Raw genomic sequence first — 22480 nt, forward strand, 5'->3', positions numbered from 1 at the left:
ATTTCCAAGAAAGTATTGATATTATTAACTCCCTGTGGATGAATATCAGGCTTTAATGGACCCTGCCATCTTTCAAATTGGAAGAAATATAAAAGTATGGTTGCTATCTCAAAGAATTCCTTCTATTTATGGATGTCCGTATATATGTTATCCATACGACTAGGAATTTATAAGACACGTTGGTGAGTAGGTAACTCTTTTGACTATCATGTGAATACTTAATATATTGTCTTTCTTCCTTTAAAAATACACAGTCACTCAACTTCGTCAGTTTATTCTGAAATATCAGAAACTGCCAGAGAACATCAGGTGCCACTGACGTTATATCAGGATAGAGCTATGGAGTTTTTCAGATGGAGGATCATTACCTGAATAGCTTGTCCGGTGCAAAAAAATAAAAAATATTGAGCATTCTGAAAAATTATTATTAAATGAAATGACTTGGTTACTCTAAGAAAAAAACAAATGAAAGAAACAACTAGCTTATAATGCCAACATTACAGATTAATCATTCATTATATTTTTTCTTCAGATGCAATTTTTGTAATTATTGTGGAAAAAAAGTCTTAAGCACATAATGCTGTAACTAGAAATGTTTATTTATTGTTATTAATATTGTGCACATGAATCAAAATTCCTCCCAAGGTTCTGACAACTATCATCCCACTTAAACTTCAAATAATTTTTTTCCTATCCTCTTTCAATCTGCTATCAAATACTTGAGAAAGTTTCTGCTTCACCATGATAAAAGGAAATCTCCAAGAAAGCCATTCATCTAGTTGAAATGAACATGACAAAGTCCTTTAGCATTGAACACAGTTCATAAGTTTAAGAAGAAAAGTTTGTGAAGGCAATAGTTTCTCTTCATCACGTTAGTCTAAATAGTTCACTGAAATAGCGAAGAAGAGTGGAATAAAAGTGATGGTGTCACTATCTTGTATTTTGTTACTACTACTAAACTATTTCTGTGAATGTTGTCTCATGTCCACAAGTTTTGAGGTCCATGTTGATACCAAGAAGGAGTACCTCCACAAACAGCCTGGGCTGTACATATCATAAAGGAGACTTATTTAAAATGAAAAAAAAGCTATTACTCTTTTAACTGTTACTTTTCAACCAAGAAAAATATGGAAGGCCAAAGTATTGCTGTAATGTAAATAAAACTGTAAGGCACAGAATTCTAATTCTACCACAGATTACACCAACAGTGCATATATGATGCCAACAGAACAAAAAACTTCCAAGATTTTTTATAAAGCACTCAAACAATGTTAAAGAATAAAACAACTGCATTCTAGGACATTCCCAACTCTAATTTTTCTGCAAAGTATCTTTTATATAATTCTGATAGTTTCTACTGCCGTCCATTTTTATTGCGGCACTCAACTTAGAATGATAGCAATGAAAGAATAGCTGCCTTTAATTTCTGTAAAAATGTTTTAATTTCATTATTTTTCAGTACATTTTGTTTTAGTTTCCAGTACTTAATGCAGCTGCAAGGGCAGAATTTTTCTTGCATTTCTTGCAAGATGATTTTTTTCTTTCATTGCATATGACTAGAATTACAGTTAGGACCTCAGGCATTCATAGTCTATGGGGGTTGCCTTCTTTTCTGCTCTTCAGGCCTGGAAAGGACTCTGGTCCCAAAGAGAACATATATCATTTATCAATCTTGTGTCATTCAGGCATTTAAATACTGAATCTTTTCTATGCTATGGACTTGCATAGGTTGAAGATACTTGTGAAGTTTTTGTGAGGCAGGGTTGTCATACTTTGTCCTGCTTGGAGGAGTAATTTTTCTACCTGATGGAAGGATTTCATTTATTAAAGAAATTTTTTCCCTGCTGAGTGGAAGACTGGCTGAGTGGAAGACTGGCAACTCCAAAGTGATGCAAATTTTCTGACTTCAGGAGGAGTACACCTTGTTCACGACTTAGTTACCGATTAGCTTTGATATTGTTTGGTGTCCTGTTTGGACAGGTAAGAAATTTACTGCGAAGAGCTGCAGAGGAAAGTTGTTATTGAATGATGGGGCAGCAAAATAATAGTATTCCATACAGATAAAAGTTACACAATTTACATCCAAGCAAAACACAGCTGTAATTTTTTTTAGGTGACCATCAATTCAAAATTGGCTATAATATGAAAATCTTTAGTAGCATTTAATTAAAACAGAATGCTAATACCATCATATGATCATATGCAGTGCTTTCAGTTCTAAGATCAGGTTAGTTCTGGTGTGGATTTCAAATTGTGTAGTGATTGTGAAAAGACGAAAAGAAAGTCAAAAAACAATTAGTTATGTGAAACAAATTCCAAAGGTGGAATAACGAAACCTCATATTCACAGTTGGGTTTTTGTGTGCCTCTCTGTGTGCAGGAAAGAGAGTGTAAAGGTTTTTAAAGTCATATTTACCACAAAAAAGCAAACAGGAAGCATTAGCTATCTGTCTGTTCCAAAGAGAAAAGAGAAAAGAGAGTGATGGAGAATGAAGAAGATCAGAAGTAGAAACACAGCAACTGGGGAATGTTCTTATTATTTGTACAGCTGGAAATACAGAAATGGAAACGTACATTCAGAGTAATAATACAGCATAATAACATTCAGGCTAAAGGATAACCTTAGTGACATACAATGTTTGCCATGAGCTACTCACTGGCATAAGACTCAGCAAGACCAGACTGACAATATTATGTTAAACTGCTGGTTGCTATTAGTGTGCTCTTTTGTATTTCTAGTGAGAAATACAATGAGCTCACAGTGAAATCATAACTGAACTGCACAACATAAGGAAATAAAAGCTAAGGACATAAAGGAGATTTTTCATAATAGAGATTATGTAGAAAACTGCCTGGTGGCCTGTCAGATTAATTTGTAAAACCTTTGGGAGTGCATGCATAGCATTCTCAGCATTTCCTTCTACACTGTAAGTTGTTACAACCACTTAAACTGAAAGTTTTGGGGATAGCTATGGCAAACTTCTGTACCGATACACTTTATCTACCATTGTCACAAATGGAACAATGCACTTCATTTGTAAGAGAGAAACAGCAATACATGTGAATTCACTCCTAGTCCCAGATTTGGTCAAACAGTTTATGTCCTAACCTCACTGATAAGAAAGCCATTTCACAATAAAAAATTTCAAGGCTAGAGATTTTATCTTCACAGCTTCACCTAACAATACTAATTCTTTGTGTGGAATATGCAGGTTCAGTTACATTGATAATTTTACTGTGCCTTATACTTTTTTTTTTGTTGTTGTTAAAAGGTTGACATAAAAGGAACCAATTACTTCATACTCACTACAGAAGACTGATTTTCACAAGGACTTTTCACAAAAAGAGAGATAAAAAATGTAGATAAAAGTGAGTAAAAGGGTCATCAAATACAAAAAGTTAGTTGAAAGTGCATAGTGGAAGCAATTGTAGCATGTAATTGTATTTGAAGCTGTGCTTCAAAATTCAAAATTTTGCAACTGTTCTGTAATTTCACTGGTTGACAAACAAAAACAAGCACCTTGGTTTTCCTACAGCATGCAGCTGCATTGTTAGAGAAGTGCTGTGTCTCTTGTTCAAACATGGTAAGTTACTATTGTGGAGTCAGTATTTGGCAACAGAGACTTTCCAGTTCCAGTTACTTTAAAAAGGTCTATTCATTACTGGAAATGATATTTATTTATTTATTTGTTTGTTTGTTTGTTTGTTTGTTTATTCATTCATTTATTTATTTATTTATTTTAAATAGACTCTACTTTAGGATGTAAATATCTCACCGAAGAAAACATAATGTCGTGTCAGAAAAGTTAATGTAATTCTCCTTTAAATATCAGATATGCAGCTCATTGAATATCAGCAGATACCTGTTGAGCAGGATTCAAGCTTTTGTAATTACAGGACTGTTTCTTATCTCTTTTCTTTTGAGCATTCAATTGCTATTTTAGACCAGAGGGCCCACACAGCCTCTGTTCACACAAATGAAAATATGTCTGTGTTCTTGCTGCTTGAATTTGATAGTCTAATCTTAACAAAATGCGAATTCCTGTACAATTTTTACCTTTTCAAAATATACTCAAAATATTGCGACGGACTAACTCTTCTCCTCAAGCTGTATTTGTTCTCATAGAACATTAGTTTTAGACCACTTAGCCTCATGCAGAAAACACGATAGATAAGATGAAACTTTACATCTGCCTTACAAAAATGTGGTTATTCTCTAACTGCAAAGTTAAAGAAAAAACAGCTATTTCTGCATAATTCCACAGAAGTAACTGATCTCGTGGTGAATTTTCTAAAATCTGGAATGCAGTATCTTGTAATGCAATAATGGTAAAAGTAAAAGACCTTCATAGCAGGTTGCCAAGTTATCCATGATGCAGCACAGATAGCACCTAACAGTTATGTTTGCCAACTAATTTCACAGGTCTGCACAGAACAAGAAGAGCTATCCAATAAGCAAGGAACAGAAACTTCATTGTACAGGGAAGATACACTGCATACCCTCAGATGCATAAATGCAGTAGGTTATCCATCAAACATGACTCACAGGTGATTTACTGTGATATCTTACAGTCTAACAGAGATTTCCTCTATTTCTCAGAACATGTTCTTCACATTTTTTGTCTTCTCAGTAATTAACATCCAGGCATTTCCTTTTGTAACAGTTCTTTCTGCACATTCAAAATTGCTGCCCACTTTTCAAAAACAGAAGAGCTGTTTCTGGGACAAAAAAAAACCCCAAACAACAAAAACCAACACTTTAGGTTGTCTGCCAGCACAATTTCAGTTCTTCTAAACAAAAATTGGTTGTTCTTTGGATGTTCTGTTGAACAGTAACTGCCAGCTACAGCTCTCCCTATCTTACACTGGCCTAAGCTAGACCAAGTCACAGCCTCAACTAGCAAAGCTTCCTGGTACCAGGGTCATATCTCCACAAAACTTTATCCTCAAAAACACAAGGCTGGCAAAGCCTTAGGTTCTAGTGAGTGGCTTCTAATCACTCTGAGACTTAGGAAAAAGCCTGATTAAAGAAGCTGCTGAACTGAAAAAAAGTGCTACTGGTACTGACGCTTATGGTAGTTTTATGCATTGGCTAATAGGAAGAACTGGAGAGGAACTGGGGCTCTGAACCTTTTCAGCTCAGTGTTGTATGTGTAGACTCATTATTAAGAGAAGACGATGTTGAAATGTTATTTTGAAATGCTCTATTTATCATAGAATCATAGAATCACAAGGTTGGAAACGACCTATAAGATCACCTAGTTCAACGTCTTCACATTACCACTGCTACCACAAGCACTAACCCGTATCTCGCAGCTCCTCATCCAGACGCCTCTTGAACACTGCCAGGGATGGCGACTCCACCACCTCCCTTGGCAGGCCATCCCAGTGCCTGACCACTCTCTGAGAGAAAAAGCTCCTCATAAGATTTGTGCTCCAGACCCCTCACCAGTTTTCTTGCCCTTCTCTGGACACGTTCCAGGGCCTCAATGTCTTTCCTGTAGTGAGGGGCCCAAAACTGAACACAGTACTCGAGGTATGGCCTCACCAGTGCTGAGTACAGGGGGATGATCACCTCCCTGCTCCTGCTGGCCACACTACTTCTAATGCAGGCCAGGATGCCGTTGGCCCTCTTGGCCACCTGGGCACACAGTCAGCTCACGTTCAGCCGAGCATCAACCAACACTCCCAGGTCCCTTTCCTCTTCACAACCGTCCAGCCACTCGTCCCCAAGCCTGTAACGCTCTGCATGGGGTTGTTGTGGCCAGAGCGCAGGACCCGGCACTTGGCCTTGTTGAACCTCATCCCGTTCACCTCAGCCCAGCAATCCAGCTTATCTAAGTCCCTCTGAAGGGCCTCCCTACCCTCAGGCAGATCCACACCACCTCCCAGCTTGGTGTCATCTGCAAACTTACTGAGGGTACACTCAATCCCCTCGTCTAGGTCATCAATAAAGATATTAAACAAGATAGGCCCCAGTGGGGACACCGCTTGAAACAGGTCGCCAGCTGACTTAACTCCATTCACCACTACCCATAAGGGCATGGCCCCCTAGCCAGTTTATTACCCAAAGAAGAGTGTACCTGTCCAGGCCACAGGCAGCTAGTTTCCCCAGAAGAAGCCTGCGAGAGACAGTGTCAAAGGCTTTGCTGAAGTCTAGCTAGACTACATCAACAGCCTTTCCTTCATCTACCAGTCTGGTCACCCAGTCATAGAAGGAGATGAGGTTGGTCGAGCACGACCTGCCTTTCATGAACCCGTGCTGGCTGTGCCTGATCCCGCGGACACCACACTCATGCCGTGTGATCTCACCCAAGATGATTTGCTCCATTACTTTCCCCGGTACCGAGGTCAGGCCAACAGGCCTATAGTTCCCTGGATCCTCCTTACTGCCCTTCTTGAAGACGGGAGTCACATCAGCAAGCCTCCAATCGTCTGGGACCTTTCCAGTTAACCAAGAGCACTGATAGATGGCCGAGAGCGGCTCAGCAGTCACCCCCACCAGCTCCCTCAGCACCTGAGGGTGCTATGTATTGACACAGGCAGTGACTCTGTGCTGGTTGCTTGTTTAGCACAACAAGCCTCAAACTCTACATTTATTTTGTTTTGTAGGCCTCATCTTGCTGGTTTATCACATGCCAGGCAGATACCATACCTCCTCTGAAGTTACACAACTGCCTTTGCAGTTGCACAAAATTCCCCTTGCAGTGACAGCTACTGCTTAGCCCCATTACATCAAAAGAAACTTAGAAAAACTGAGACTTATCCGCAACCTTCATTTTAACCCTCTTGCCTTTTTAATTAATTTTCCAGTGAACTGGATGCCGACCATCACGCCCGATTCATCATAAAGGGCATTCTACACCTTTCAGGAGGCTGATTCAAGGTGCAGGGCTGTCACTAATGGAAACAGAAGCTTCTGTACAGCACTAATGGGCAGAAGGATGCATTCAGCTTCTCCGCAGTTATTATGGGATCTTTTATGTCACGTGCTCACAATCTGAGCAATATTTCACCAACAAGGAGGCAGCACGAGCCTCCAAGATTCAATGTCTGGATCAAAGTGTAGGGAGATATCTGTGCTGTGTGTGGAGAGATGGGGCATCTCAGAGGTCTTTTCCAATCTTAATGATTCTATGAAATCACGGGCACAAACATTTTCCTACTGTGATAATTATGTGGTCTGCTCTTACCATCTCCTGAAAGCTTTGCTAGCCTTTCAATTTACTAGGATAATAACCAAGTTTTTATCAACTGGTTTCTGCGTTTGACATATCATTGAGGTGCTGGTAGGCTTCATGAGAAGAAGGCCATTGTCATTGTTTCAAGTGATACCCAAGAACTGACTATTCTCAAGGTTTGCTCTCTATTGATGACGAGGAGGAGAAAAAGAGCCATCTACATTTCCTAAAACCATTCTGTTGGTGCTAACTCAAAGTTGAGAATTCTAAGACCAGATGACCAAAAAGTAGTCAAGGCATCGAACCCATCTTCTCACGCACACTGAGTGTGCTGCTCATTGGATCCTGTCTTGTTTTAGTTTCTAAGTACCGGAGTACAGATCTAATCCAGAAGAGTTACCAATATATTACAGACGTTTGAAGGAAGCCCACTGATACAAAATTGTATGCTTTAGTGATAAAAAAAGCCTTATCAGTTTGTTTCAAATTACTGGCAAGACAGGTACACAGCAAATACATTAAAGTAAATATTTACTTACCTGGGTGCTGTAATAGCTTGTTGTGTGTGAAAATGGATACAGTTTTCTTTCAGATAGTCACATGCAATCAAAACAACTGCGTTAATTATCTTGAAATTATTGAAAAACGATACTTTTATTTATCAAGGAGAAAGTATAAAATTGCTTACACTGGTCGAGAAAATTTGGGTAAAGTATATAGTGGACAAGGCTATAGCATGCCTAATAAATACCCTAGGGTTCCAATGTCTTCTTCTACATAAAATCATCTTTGTGACAAATATGTCTTAATATAGAATATTAAGTTGAAAATATGTGAATGAGAATTCAGTTTCTATGCAGACATGTGTTAATGCTCTGACTATTGACATGTGATTTTGAAAATAAAGTTAGTTTTATGTTGAAAATGTTTTTAAAGTAGCAGCAAATGAATTTTATTTTCATGCTTAATGCAGCCTCAAGGTACGCTCATATTTGCCACTGGGAACCCACAAATCTTACTGATGGACTGACTGATTCTTATTTGGTAGCTGCCATGACTACAAGGATCCCTTCTCAGCCCCCCGGGCATCTGGATGGCTTTCTGCTACACCATTTTCATCCTCTGGTTGTAAGTACTTCTCCTTACGCTTGAGCAGGAAAGCGAAGACTTGGTCTGTAGGACAGCTTGCAAGGCTTTCATTGAAAGAAGCTCGTAGTTCCTGGAGGCAAACGATCAGCACTCCCAGAGCTATCCGAGTTTTGCTGAGATTTCAGAATAATTATACACCATTACAGTGTTTTGGGAATTTCTGCAGGACCAGCTTGTGGCTTCAGGCACATCAGAAAAAGGCACGAGCAAAAGCTGAACGAGCCCACAAGTAACCCAGGGACACTTTAAGATAAGTTTCCTGAAGGTAACAATTCTCCTGCTGCAGTTTCTTTTTTCAGTGGTAGTGACACAACTCGCTTGTAGAAAGCACTGCGTGCCGCGGCCTCCGTCGCGCTTCGCCGCTCAGCCGTCAGCGCACAGCCCGCCCCCTGCCGCCAAGCCATCGTGGCGGCGGCTCCTGTCCGCTGAGCGGCGCGGGGCAGCCCGGCCTGGCCCCTCAGTACCGACCCGACGTCGGTCCGCTGTTAACGCAGTGTGGGCTGAAAGCAAGGCGTGCATGAGCCAGCAGTGTGCCTGGGTGGCCAAGAAGGCCAATGGCATCCTGGCTTGTATCAGAAGTAGTGTGACCAGCAGGAGTAGGGAAGTAATTGTTCCCCTGTACTCAGCTCTGGTGAGGCCGCACCTTGAGTACAGTGTCCAGTTCTGGGCCCCTCGCTGCAAGAAAGACGTTGAGGCCCTGGAGCGTGTCCAAAGAAGGGCAACAAAGCTGGTGAGGGGTCTGGAGCACAGGCCTTATGAGGAGCGGCTGAGGGAGCTGGGATTGTTCAGTCTGGAGAAGAGGAGGCTCAGGGGAGACCTTGTTGCTCTCTATAACTACCTGAAGGGAGGTTGTAGCGAGCTGGGGGTCGGCCTCTTCTCCCGTATAACCGGTGATAGGACTAGAGGGAATGGTTTCAAGCTGCGCCAGGGAAGATTCAGGCTGGATATTAGGAAATACTACTTCTCTGAAAGGGTGGTCAGGCGCTGGAATGGGCTGCCCAGGGAGGTGGTGGAATCCCCTTCCCTGGAGGTGTTCAAGGAACGTTTGGATGTTGTGTTGAGGGATATGGTTTAGCGAGAACCATTGGTGATAGGTGGATGGTTGGACTGGATGATCTTATAGGTCTTTTCCAACCTTAGTGATTCTGTGATTCTGTGATTCTGTGCGGGTGCGGCGTAGGGCCAGCTCGATTTATGGCAAATCTGCTTATGGATCTGGAAAGGTCTGCTGAACACAGTCCTGCAAAGTGCAGAAAATACACAGCTGTGCTTTCTGTTTTGACAAAGGAATCTGAGAATAGGTTTCAGGATTGTGGAAAAAATCCCACATTTGGGTTTCTTTGTGCCCCCGTTTTCCTCCCAGTGCCAGAAGGAGACCTACAGGAAAGCCGGGGAGGGACTGTTTAGAAGAGCAGGTAGTGATGGGATGAGGAAAAATGGCCTTAAAGTTAAAGAGAGGCGATTTAGAATAGATATTAGGAATCAATTCTTTACTGTGAGGGAGGTGAGACACCGGAACAGGTTGCCCAGCAATGCTGTGGATGCCCCCTCACTGGAAGCATTCAAGGCCGGGCTGGATGGGGCTGTGAGCAACCTGGTCTGGAGGGAGGTGTCCCTGCCTGTTGCAAAGGGTTGGAACTAAGTGATCTTAAAGGTTCCTTACCACGCAAACCATACTGCGACTGAGGATAACTTCCTGGTCCAGGCACTAGACACACCAACCTAAAGTGAAGCCTTACTGGACCTGGTGCTCACCAACGTAGAGGAGAGCATTAGAGAGGTTAAGATTGGAGGCAGCCAGGGCTGTAATGGTCGAGCCCTGGTGGAGTTTGTGATTTTGAAGAATGCAGGCAAAAAGTAGAGCCAGGACCCTGAACTTCAGGAGAGCAAAAGTCCAGCTCAAGGTCAAGGAATTGCTGGATTGGATCTCCTGGGTAACTGTCCATAAGGGCTTAGGGACAGAATAGAGCTGGCAGCTCTTTAAGGAGTGAACTGGGCTTGTTTAGCACTGGAGAGACTTCACTGTGGCCTTCCACTATTTGAAGGGTGTGCATAAACAGGAAGGGGAAGGACTGTTTACATGGGTGGATGGTGATAGGACAAAGAGGGGTGGTTTTAAACTGAGACTTTTTAAAGGGGAGATTTAGGCTAAATACTAGGAGGAAGCTTTTCACCCAGAGGGTGGTGCTGCACTGGAAGAGATTGCCCAGAGGAGCTTGGATGCCCCAGTCCTGGAGGCATTCAGGGCGGGATGTGGTTCTGGGCAGCCTGATCTGGTGGTTGGCGACCCTGCATATAGCAGCGGGGTTGAAACTAGATGATCACTGTGGTCCTTTTCAACCCAGATCATTCTATGATGTTGTGATTCTGACATTCTGCAGTGCTATGATTCCACTGATGTAAATACATTACTTGCAAATTTGGAACTGGAATATCTAGAGTTGTAATTAAAAGACTGACCGTGCTTCTTTACCAGACTCTTACAAGTCCTCTCTTACCAGAGAAACATCCCTCACTTCGCAGACACTCCTTGCTCGTGTCACCTCTTTTTGGCAGTACGTTTGTGAACTACTGTTTTCAAGGATGAAGCACCGGAAGAGAAAAATTCCATCACAAATCTGTGACAAACACCTTGAGAGCTCACTGAGAATGGCAACCACTGCCATCAGACCAGACTGATCTGCTAGTTTCCCAAAAACAAGGTCACGTATCCCACTGGTTTTGTGGTTTTGTTTCTCTCTTTTTTATATGTTTTAATACACCACATTAAAAATTGAAGTGAGATTTGTTACTTCAAATGCCTTATGTTATTGTGTATTTAATGAGGGCTGCTCTGAAAGTAATGCCTCCTATTTTATGCTGTTGGCCCACAACACCAGAGGCGGATGTTGGTGGTGTGGCAGTAGAGGTTGAACCTTGCCACCAATACCCCATTATGTTTTGTTGCTGTGTGACGCGTGGCAGCAGAGGGGCAATCGGACGGCACGGTATCTGACATGGAAGTGCGGATGAAGCAAAAGTATGGAACTGAACTCCTCCGTGCAGAAAAATGGCACCCACTGACGGTCATCGATGCTTGCGGAACGCTTATGGAGACCAGCCCATATGTGAGAGCACAGTGAGGTGGTGGGTGGTGCGTTTTAGCAGTGGCAAGAGAGACAGCGAGGCAACTCCACTGGTGAAGAGATTTACAGGAGCGGCATGCAGGCTCTTGTTCATCGCAGGCAAAAATACTGAGCTAATGGTGGTGGCTGTGTTGAAAAGTAGCATTTTGTAGCTGAGAACTGCTCAGTGAAACAGTGTTACTGTGCTCCTGATATTGGCTGTCGTTTCCATGGAAATACATAGGCGGCGTCACTTTTGGAGCAGTGGAGTGTGATTACCTGGCACCTGTAAGACGTGGCAGTGAAACCAGCTGACACATCAGCATGAACAGCGCAGCCTCAAGGTACGCTCATACTTGCTACCAGGAGCCAACAAATCCTCCTCTCACCTCGGTAGCTGCTTTCTGTGTGAAAGACGAGGACAGTTTGGGACTGCTGGGCAAATGAAATCCAAAGACTTCGCTGTGGGGAGGAAATTTTTTAAAATTTATTGATAGATTGATTGATTCTTATTTGGTAGCTGCCATGATTACAAGGATCCCTTCTCAGCCCCCTGGCCATCTGGATTGCTTTCTGCTACACTCTCTTCTCTTCATCCTCTGGTTGTAAGTACTTCTCCTTACTTCCTGCTTGAGCAGGAAAGTGAAGACTTGGTCTGTAGGACAGCTTGCAAGCCTCCAAGTTTTGCAAGGATCCAAGTTTTAATGCGAGTCATCTTGCTGACGATGGATGGCTTTGCAGGGGCAGAGAGAAAGGGCTGCAAGCTAGTCCAATGGTGATGTTGACTGCTGCCTTTGAATTCTCGGCACCAGAACTGTCCCAGCTGCCAGAGAGTGGACTGCCAGGTGGGCATCATCTTCCAAAGGCTAGAGGGTTGCGGCAGAAGGAAACAGAGCTGAGATGGAATCGACCGACCTGCAGAGACCCGCCAGCATCCCCTCCAGACCATGCCAGCCCTACCTGTTGCTCTTCCATGTCCGCCATGAAGTACAGTCTTGTTTTGCACACAGATGGAGTGGTGGCCTGGAAAGACCTTGAAGAAAAGCCATGGTCCTTAGGAGCGATGCTTAACGATCTGGTATGGCCGTCAGTGGAACTGCATGCTGTTGCTGACTGTCCAGTCAACCAATGGATCTGTATCCCCATGCAAGGGAATGGCTTTGTAATCCGAGTCTTAATCAGAGTCATGTTGACAAGGACAGATGGCTCAGCAGGGCCAGCAGCACAGTGCTGCGAGCCAGCTCCGTCGTGGTTTTGCCTGCTGCCTTTGACATCTCTGGATTATTTCAGTTGCCACAGAACGGACTGGCGGGTGGGTGTCATGTAGAACAGGCCAGAGGGCTGCAACGGAAGAGAGCAGATATGAAACCCCGCAAGCTGCAGAGGGCCACCAGCATCCCCTCCAGACCATGCCAGCCCCAACCACTGTTTTTCCTGGCCAGGAGGAACACCTGAGACTGAGCTGGAAGCCACTGCTCAGGAGCGCCCCACCTGCGCCAGGAATGTTCCTCTGCCTCTGCAGCATTTCTTTGCAGTTGGCCAAAGCACAGCTGCACGCTGCCCAGGCTCTGCCCCCTGCACCCAGCCCCAGCACACGCAGCACTGCCCTCACTCACCACGGCAGATTGCATTCAGTTTCTCCTGACTTTGTTCCCCGGAGTGCTGCATAGCCAACCCTAGGAAAAGAGCTCTAATCAGACCCCCACTCCCCAACACGCCGCCAGGAGCACAGACTGCAGCCCCGCCAGCCCTGCTTCTTCCCCTCCCTTCCCGCAGGCAGGGACGGTGCCCAAGAGCGGACCTGAGCAAGGCCCCCATCGGGGCTACTAGCGTGGGCAAGGTGTATCTGGGGGCTGCAGGGCTGCACCTGGCTGTCAGGGCAGGGCCCAAAGAGGGACCCAGGGTTGGGCTCACCAATGAATTCCACAGCCTCATATCGCAAAGACACCTGAGAATAATCCTTCAGGTATGACAGATTCTGCCAAAGATATTTATCCGCCATCTGCCTGTTCTGCTGCAGCTGGAGAAGAACACAAACAAACATAGGGCTTGCAGACTCTCTGCAGCTGCTGGTGCAGCTCCTTCTGCCAGCATCTCCTTCCGCAGCACTGGTATGGGGGCTATGTGGCTGTCCTTACCAAACACTTCTTGATCTCCATTTTATTCTTTCTTTTGGCCAGGCGCTTGAGGTTCTTCCACTTCAGGAACTTTGCACACGCTACGAGGGTTTCCCCAGAGGCCTACAAAGCAATTGGCATTGGGAAATGGTACCACAGACACAAATCCCAAGAGCTCGAATGCTTGCCAAACTTGCCCTCAATTCCTAGGCCACTCGTGGACTGTCAGCACACCCTTGCCTGCATATTGGTCAGGTCTGAAATTCATACCTTGGCAATGCTCGGGGTCTCATCACTCATCCGAAAGACCAGAGGGAGCAGGGCGCTGCGCACAGTCTCCTTCATTTTTCTCTTTTGACACGACTCTACAGTGTCCATCAAATCTTTGAAGAGGCAGATGGAGCCTTCTCGCACTTCACTTGCCACCTGAGGGAGAAGGAGGACCTCAGCAACACTCTCACTGCCTGTGGTGACCATGAGCATAGGCGTGGCTGATCTGTAGGGAGCAGCTTTGGAATCACATACTACACAAAGGCACCTCGTGGCTGTACAAAGCAGTGCAACAAGTTTCCAGCACAGGGTGCCTGTGCCTGAGAGCGCTCCCCCAGCCACCCCACCAGCTCAAAGCAGAGCTCCCTGGGCACCAGGACAAGGGGGACTCAGGGCTGGCCCTTGGCAATGCCCCCGGGGCACACGCTGCCTGTTTGGTTTCCATCTCCCTGCTACAGGACCTGGGGATGGCACTGGTAGCAAAGGAAGCACTCAGCAGTCTCCAAGTCACCCTTGGCAGAAGATGCTTTGCACAGGAGCTAGGCTGGGCCCCAGCACAGGGGCCTCAAACCACTTCCAACAACCAAGTTGACAGGGAGAAGGCTGGCTGGGCTGCAGACCCCGGCAGATATCCCACAAGGGTCCAGAGGAACAAAGACAGAAGGCTGAGCATGCATGCGCAGAGCTCAGCCTCTCGCAGCTGACTTACATGATTGAAAAGAGGCAGGAGCTTCTCAGCCAGATTTACAGCAATGGCAGTGGCCTCACTCTTGCCCAGATGAGTCATCACATTTCTGAAGATAGTCAGCACCTTCAGAGCAATGGGCGTGTTGCCAAACTGCAGGGTCTTCATGACACCTGGCAGCAGGTCCCTTATTCTTCTTGCCTGTACAAAACACATAGTTTCTTTTGAATCAAGAGGGCAATGGCTCTGATAACAGGGCACCACACACATGCCTTGCTTGCTGGCAGCTGCCACTGAACGGAGGGCAGGAGAGCAAGGAATCCGTTTCCTCTGCTCAGCCACCCCCTTTTCCAACAGGCCCCCAGGTAACCCATCTGGAAAGCTCCTGGAAAGCTCCCCAGGCAGCACCAGGCCCCACCACGGCCATCACCCCAACTCCTGAGTCTCAGGCAAGGCCTGAAGTACTCAGCCAATGAGGAACCAGGGGAGTAAGAGATAAGCGTCAGGGAATAGGGAATAAAAGATGTAACTCTGTTTTCTGTGTGCTCTCCTGCTTGCAGGAGGCCCGCCATTGCAATTGCGAATAAAATCTGCTTTATCAGAGATACCATCCTAGAAAATTATTTGGATATTTCCTACACTAGTGTGCAGCAGTGAGCCCTGGGGAAGGGGATGGACTATGGGATGTAGTTGGGGAATGGAGAGTTCTGAGTTGGTTCAATGTGGGGAATGAGAGACTTCAGTGCAGTCTACCTTGCAGAATGAAACAGAGAAGATGAAAACAGACCCTTCCTGAAGACAGGGAGACAGGAGGCCATAAGCACAAGTCTGAACACAGGAAATTCTGCTTTGGCATTAGAAAAAGTTTTTCATCATGACAGTGGATAAAAATTGGTGTGGAGCTGTAAGAGATTATTATTTTGCATCATCATCTCAAAGCTTGCTGAGGACACAGACGAACAAGTTGAGGCAAGTCCTGGTCAGGGGTTGAGAGATTTTGTCTGGAGAAGTTTGATGGACAAGTCTTGGGCAAGGATTGTGAAATCTTTTGTCCGAGGGTGACAGATGGACTGGGCCCGGGGGCAACGAGAGAGAGATAAGCTGCAGCTTAATAGCTGTGAAGTGGTCTTTTGTGTGGGCTTATCTCAAGGAAGATGGCCATCTCAGGAAGTACTCGCAGGACTCCTGCTCAAGCGCCCAGGGATGTCACATAGGCAGGAGAAGAAGTAGGATAAAAAGAGGAATCGAAAACCATGAAGAGGGGTTTCTGCCATCAGATTCCTCGCCACGGAATTCCTGCATGCTGACGGACTCTCCTGGGCCTGCTACCTGAATCCTGTTGCTTCTCCTCCTGGATTGGCTCTGCGACTTCTTCCTGCTACCTGTTGCTGCCCCAGGCCTTCCACGCTGCTGCTCTCCCCCCCCCTGCTGCTTCTGCCTCGGACCTTCGAAGCGGCGTGCAATGGGACCACCGCTGGATCCTGGTGGTGACTAGCCCTGCTTCACGGCATTCTTGCTTTTTCCTAGCTTTTCTATCACCCTCCTTCCCTTCCCCATCTCCCTAATTAGGACTTATAATAAACTGGTTGGACTAACATATGAACCGTTGTTTCTTAATCTCACACCAGGTATACAGATATTAAAAGAACCTCAGCTCCCTCCTATAAATTGGAGTGAGACAGGAGCTCAGAAAGGGCATGGGATCTCCATCCAAAATCCATAATGTTCATGTGTAGTAGGCGTGGCGAGGAGACGGTGTGTGATGGGGTCAGGTTCCCTATGCTCAGGGCTTGCCAGGTGCTGTCCCATAATAGGACAGCGTGTATGCAAGGGGTGTAGACAAAGCAGGACAAGAATATTTAAGTGCCTGCTACATTTTAATAAACGCCATTTTGCTTCACCTATACTTGGGGTCTGTGTGAGCATTTGGCCCCGACCTGGTTAGGGGTCGGTTTCGCTGGCAATGCAGCATCTTATGGGGTAGAAAACGAATGATGCAGAGAGAGCGGCAACAAGTGGTGACCCCGACGTGATCTACCCTGTGAGTAGTAGCTGCCCAGCGTGCCCGTAAGGCGGTGGAACCTGTGGGGTAGCGGCAGGTCGCCTACGGAAGACACACTGCGGTGGAACCTGTGGGGTGTTGGCAGGTCGCGTGTGTAACTATGGATCAAGTAATTAAGGTATTTTTACATTTCTGTAAAAGTTATTGCGGTAGGACCGTTCCTTCTAAGAAGGAGATCGCGGCCGTGTTATCGCGGCTAGAAAAGGAGGGTGAGCTGGACTCCCCTCAACAGGTGCTCGATTCAAATAAGTGGGACTCACTTACTTCGGCGCTGTGCCAGCGCGCCATGTCCGAACCAAAAAGCCTCAGAGCTTAAAACGTGGGGCTTGATACTTGGGGCTCTTAAAGCGGCAAAGGCAGAAGGAGGGTTCGGGGAGGATCGCAGCGTGACGGGGGCTGCCGGGAGCGGGTCTTTGCTTTCTCATAGATCCGACGAGGCCAAGATGGCGGCGACGGCAGAGAGCGGAGGCGGAGAGACGGAGAAGAAGGAGTCGCCGAGTCAGTCATGTGAGCCGACAGCCCCGCCCCCGCCTTACCCTGCCCCGTCTTTATGCCCTTCTTTGGACAAAACGTCTCAGCCAGAACCGCCCCTTGAAGAACGCGATAGGGCGGTGGGCGGAGCGGGGCGGGGGAGCCCGCGGCCGGGAGGGAGCCCGCGGCCGGGAGGGAGCCCGCGGCCGGGAGGGAGCCCGCGGCCGGGAGGGAGCCCGCGGCCGGGAGGGAGCCCGCGGCCGGGAGGGAGCCCGCGGCCGGGAGGGAGCCCGCGGCCGGGAGGGAGCCCGCGGCCGGGAGGGAGCCCGGTTACTGACTGGGCTAAAGTTAAAGAGGAAGCGAAAGAAAAGGGCCTAGCGAATCCAGCTGCGTTTATAGTTAGCCCTACAAACACGGGCGCTTTCTCTATCGCATCGGGTTATTGCGGAATCCGATTGGCCCTCTACATGGCCTACAGGGGCGGCACAGATGATAGCGGGAGTGGGAGGAACAACGCCCACCCGGAGGTCCGCCCAGATGGTTGAGATTATCGTAATCAGCAGGGATGGTTCCCTGGAAAGGCCTGTTCTGCTTACCCCGTTAGTGGCGCAGGTGCCGGGAACCCTCTTGGGGAGGGACTTTCTGCGGGGTGTGGCAGCACGCATAACAAATTTATAGTGGGGGCCACGATCTGTCAATTGTCAGCGCAGTATGCGATCCCACTGCGCTGGGGACAGGAAGTGCGACCTGTCTGGGTGGATCAGTGGTCCTTACCGACGGAAAAGCTTGTAGCGCTTCACGCATTAGTACAGCAAGAGCTTCGCTTAGGTCATATAGAACCCTCTCTTAGTCAATGGAACACTCCTGTATTTGTGATAAAGAAGCGGTCAGGATCCTATCGCTTGCTGCACGACTTGCGCACAGTTAACGCTCAGTTAGTGCCTTTTGGTGTAGTTCAGCAGGGTGCGCCCGTACTATCCGCCGTGCCTGCAGGCTGGGGGGTTGTTGTTATCGATTTGAAGGATTGCTTTTTCTCCATACCCCTGGCTGAGCAAGACAGGGAGGCTTTTGCCTTTACGGTTCCTGTCCGTAATAACCAAGGCCCGGCTCGTCGGTATCACTGGCGAGTGCTCCCACAAGGGATGGCGTGCTCTCCCACGATCTGTCAGATAGTGATTGACAGAGTTCTGAGTCCGGTCCGGCAGTCCCCTAGGCAGTTCCTCCTGCTGCACTATATGGATGATCTACTGCTATCATCCCCGACCCCATCGGGGCTCCAGTCATTAGAAGCCCAAGTGGTGACGCTCCTGACATCAGCCGGCTTCACTATTTCTGCTGAAAAGATCCAGAGAGGATCGGGGGTCCAGTTTTTAGGATATCGGCTGGGAGACAAAACTGTCCACCCAGTCGGGGTTGACATCAAACCCCGGATACGCACGCTATGGGATGTGCAGAAGCTAGTAGGAGCCCTACAATGGGTTCGAGGGGCACTGGGGATCCCTCCTCGCCTCATGCAGCCATTTTATGAGCAGCTTAAGGGCTCGGATCCGAACGAGGCGCGTTCCATCACGCCCGAAATGGCAGAGGCATGGAAGGAAATAACAGAATTCTGTTGTCATTCGGCTCTGTCTCGATATGATCCTGGAAGGGAGCTGGAAGTGGCTGCCTGTAAATGCGAGAGTGGGGCGGCTGCTGTTATAGGCCATGACTTGGGAGCCAAACCGCAACCATTGTGGTGGCATTTTTCCGTTCAGCCCACGCGTGCGTACTCCTCCTGGCTGGAAATATTGGCTAGGCTTCTTCGTAAGTGCCATCATACGGCTGCCAGAGCCTTTGGACAAGAACCTTCCATTATCTATCTCCCTACATCATTTCGTGATTCTTTACTGCTCCCAGAGCCCATCTTGCTTGCTTTGGAAGGGACGTCAGCTTCCCTCACATTTGCGGACTCGCCCCCTATTTTCGAACTGGCGAGACCATTGCAGCTGTCGTTACGGTGCAGGGTGCAAGACTCGCCCGTGGAAGGGCCTACCCTGTTTACTGATGCATCATCATCAACGGGGCAAGGGGCAGTAGTGTGGGAAACAAATGGTCGCTGGGATTCCATAATCTTCACAGATCCGGGCGCCAGCGTTCAGATGCTCGAGTTCAGGGCTGTTGCGATGGCGATTGTTTATTGGCCCTCCCTTCCCTGCAACATAGTCACAGATTCTGCTTTTGCAGCTAAGCTCGCTTTGAAAATGGGCCAAGAAGGCATCCCTAGTACGGAAGCAGCGCTTATCTTAGAAGATGCTCTGTGCACCCGAATAGAGCCTATAGCAATTTTACATGTAAGAAGTCGTTCGGATGTACCAGGATTCTTTTCAGAGGGCAACGCAGCCGCAGATGCGGCTGCAGGGTCCCGTGTCCTGACGATCCGAAAGGCCAGAGACCTCCACTCCACGCTTCACATAGGCGCCCGGGCACTCGCTCGAGCCTGTGGTATTTCCATTACAGCTGCAAGGGATGTGGTGCAGGCCTGCCCTCACTGTAATTCAGCTCCTGCTATTGGGGCGGGGGTCAACCCCCGCGGCTTAGGGCCGCTGCAGATATGGCAGACGGACTTTACGTGGGAGCCGCGAATGTCACCTCGGTCGTGGTTGGCAGTTACTGTTGACACAGCCTCCACGATGATCGTGGCTACCCAACACGGAAAAGCTAATTCTACCTCGGCCCAGGCCCACTGGGCTGTGGCTATTGCGGTCCTCGGCTTGCCAGTGCAAATTAATACGGACAACGGCTCGTGTTTTACATCACGGTCCACCAAGGATTGGTTAGAGGCCTGGGGAATTCAGCATACTACGGGTATTCCGGGAAACTCACAAGGACAGGCCATTGTTGAAAGGGCTAACCGCCTCCTCAAAGAAAAGATCTATGTTCTTGGGGAGGGGGAGGGATATAATGACAGAATCCCAATAGCAAGACAAGGAGAGATACTGGCCAAAGCTCAGTTTGCCTTAAATCACTATGAAAGAGGGGATGCCAGCAGGGCACCAGTAGAAAAGCATTGGCGACCCAGAATTCTAGAGGAAGGCCCTCTAGTCAAATAAGAACGGAGGCAGGAATATGGGAGCCAGGATGGAGGATTCTAGTGTGGGGTAGAGGGTATGCTGCTGTAAAACATGTCAATACGGGAAGTGTCATGTGGATCCCGGCGAGAAAGGTCAAACCAGATCTGATGAAAGAGAACAGTAACGAGGGACTCTGAGTTTTGCAGGTATGGCTCCTGTGAACGCCGAAGAAGGAGACAGCCCAGGAACCCCGAAAGAAGGCCGGGAGAAGTGTGGAGGAAACTCAACCGTTGCTGCCAACGAGAAAACGCGTTTCTATCAGGCAAATGCTATGTTTAGTGTGTGTGGTGGTTATTGCTTTATCACAGGGAGCGAGGGAATTCACCTTTTGTCACTGTCAGGGAATTTATGGGTTACTTAGGTAAATAAGACGAGCCAAAACGACTTTTGCTTTAGCTTGCAATCGGCAACCTCACTCTTTTGCACTTGCCTAATGGGCATCCCTCAATACACGTTAGAAGCCTTTGCGAGGTACACTACAAACCATTCCAGCTGCCGTAACAACACCGATCTAGCTAGCCAAACGGCATGTTTGATAAAATCTCTGAACGACTCTGGGGTTGCTGCGGCACAGAGTTTGGCTCAGATAGAACGCCTAGCATGTTGGTCAGTTAAGCAGGCGAATTTAATAACATTAGTATTGAATGCGATGCTAGAAGACACAAACAGCATTCGGCATGCGGTGCTGCAAAACAGAACAGCCATTGGCTTCTTGCTCCTGGCACAGGGGCATGAATGTGAAGACCTAGAAGGAATGTGTTGCTTCAATCTTAGCGACCACAGCGTATCCATCCATAAAGCGCTGAAAGCCCTGCGAGACCATACGGAGAGGATCCAGGTGGACGACGACCCCATCGGAGACTGGTTCAAGAAGACGTTTGGCAACTTCGGGAGTTGGATCGCGAAGATCGTTAAGGACATAGTATTAGCACTCTTAGTAATTGTGTGTATTGCCGCTATTCTGCTGTGTGTGATTATGTGCTTTCAGAATTGCTTGCTAAGGATCATGTAGTAGCTTATGGACCAATGCATAGAGTATAGAGTATCACAGGTATCGGGAGCAATTGTAGCGTTTGCGTTCGCGCTGTTACGGGATATTACTGAGCATAGGGAGGGGGAGATGTAGTAGGCGTGGCGAGGAGACGGTGTGTGACGGGGTCAGGTTCCCTATGCTCAGGGCTTGCCAGGTGCTGTCCCATAATAGGACAGCGTGTATGCAAGGGGTGTAGACAAAGCGGGACGAGAATATTTAAGTGCCTGCTACATTTTAATAAACACCATTTTGCTTCACCTATACTTGGGGTCTGTGTGAGCATTTGGCCCCGACCTGGTTAGGGGTCGGTTTCGCTGGCAAAGCAGCATCTTATGGGGTGGAAAACGAATGATGCAGAGAGAGCGGCAACGCACATGCCAGGCAGATACCATACCTCCTCTGAAGTTACACAACTGCCTTTGCAGTTGCACAAACTTCCCCTTGCAGTGACAGCTACTGCTTAGCCCCATTACATCAAAAGAAACTTAGAAAAACTGAGACTTATCCGCAACCTTCATTTTAACCCTCTTGCCTTTTTAATTAATTTTCCAGTGAACTGGATGCCGACCATCACGCCCGATTCATCATAAAGGGCATTCTACACCTTTCAGGAGGCTGATTCAAGGTGCAGGGCTGTCACTAATGGAAACAGAAGCTTCTGTACAGCACTAATGGGCAGAAGGATGCATTCAGCTTCTCCGCAGTTATTATGGGATCTTTTATGTCACGTGCTCACAATCTGAGCAATATTTCACCAACAAGGAGGCAGCACGAGCCTCCAAGATTCAATGTCTGGATCAAAGTGTAGGGAGATATCTGTGCTGTGTGTGGAGAGATGGGGCATCTCAGAGGTCTTTTCCAATCTTAATGATTCTATGAAATCACGGGCACAAACATTTTCCTACTGTGATAATTATGTGGTCTGCTCTTACCATCTCCTGAAAGCTTTGCTAGCCTTTCAATTTACTAGGATAATAACCAAGTTTTTATCAACTGGTTTCTGCGTTTGACATATCATTGAGGTGCTGGTAGGCTTCATGAGAAGAAGGCCATTGTCATTGTTTCAAGTGATACCCAAGAACTGACTATTCTCAAGGTTTGCTCTCTATTGATGACGAGGAGGAGAAAAAGAGCCATCTACATTTCCTAAAACCATTCTGTTGGTGCTAACTCAAAGTTGAGAATTCTAAGACCAGATGACCAAAAAGTAGTCAAGGCATCGAACCCATCTTCTCACGCACACTGAGTGTGCTGCTCATTGGATCCTGTCTTGTTTTAGTTTCTAAGTACCGGAGTACA

At 47.0% G+C, this 22480-nt stretch overlaps 1 protein-coding gene across 1 annotated transcript; it reads right to left on the reverse strand.

Moving 5' to 3' along the window:
- Positions 1 to 4760: 4760 nt before the first annotated feature.
- LOC149912885 (maestro heat-like repeat-containing protein family member 7) lies at positions 4761 to 14922 on the reverse strand. Its single transcript, XM_090131904.1, has 6 exons — positions 14530 to 14922; positions 13821 to 13976; positions 13572 to 13673; positions 13348 to 13453; positions 13050 to 13109; positions 4761 to 12774 (listed from the first exon to the last, which is right to left on the reverse strand). Exons 1-6 carry the CDS (start codon positions 14773 to 14775, stop codon positions 12641 to 12643), a joined length of 804 nt encoding a protein of 267 aa, XP_089988030.1. The 5' UTR covers positions 14776 to 14922; the 3' UTR covers positions 4761 to 12640.
- Between the last annotated feature and the right edge of the window lie 7558 nt (positions 14923 to 22480).

This window comes from Phasianus colchicus, chromosome Z, assembly GCF_987193195.1.
Source record: "Phasianus colchicus chromosome Z, bPhaCol1.hap1.1, whole genome shotgun sequence".
In the NCBI taxonomy this organism is placed as follows: domain Eukaryota; kingdom Metazoa; phylum Chordata; class Aves; order Galliformes; family Phasianidae; genus Phasianus; species Phasianus colchicus.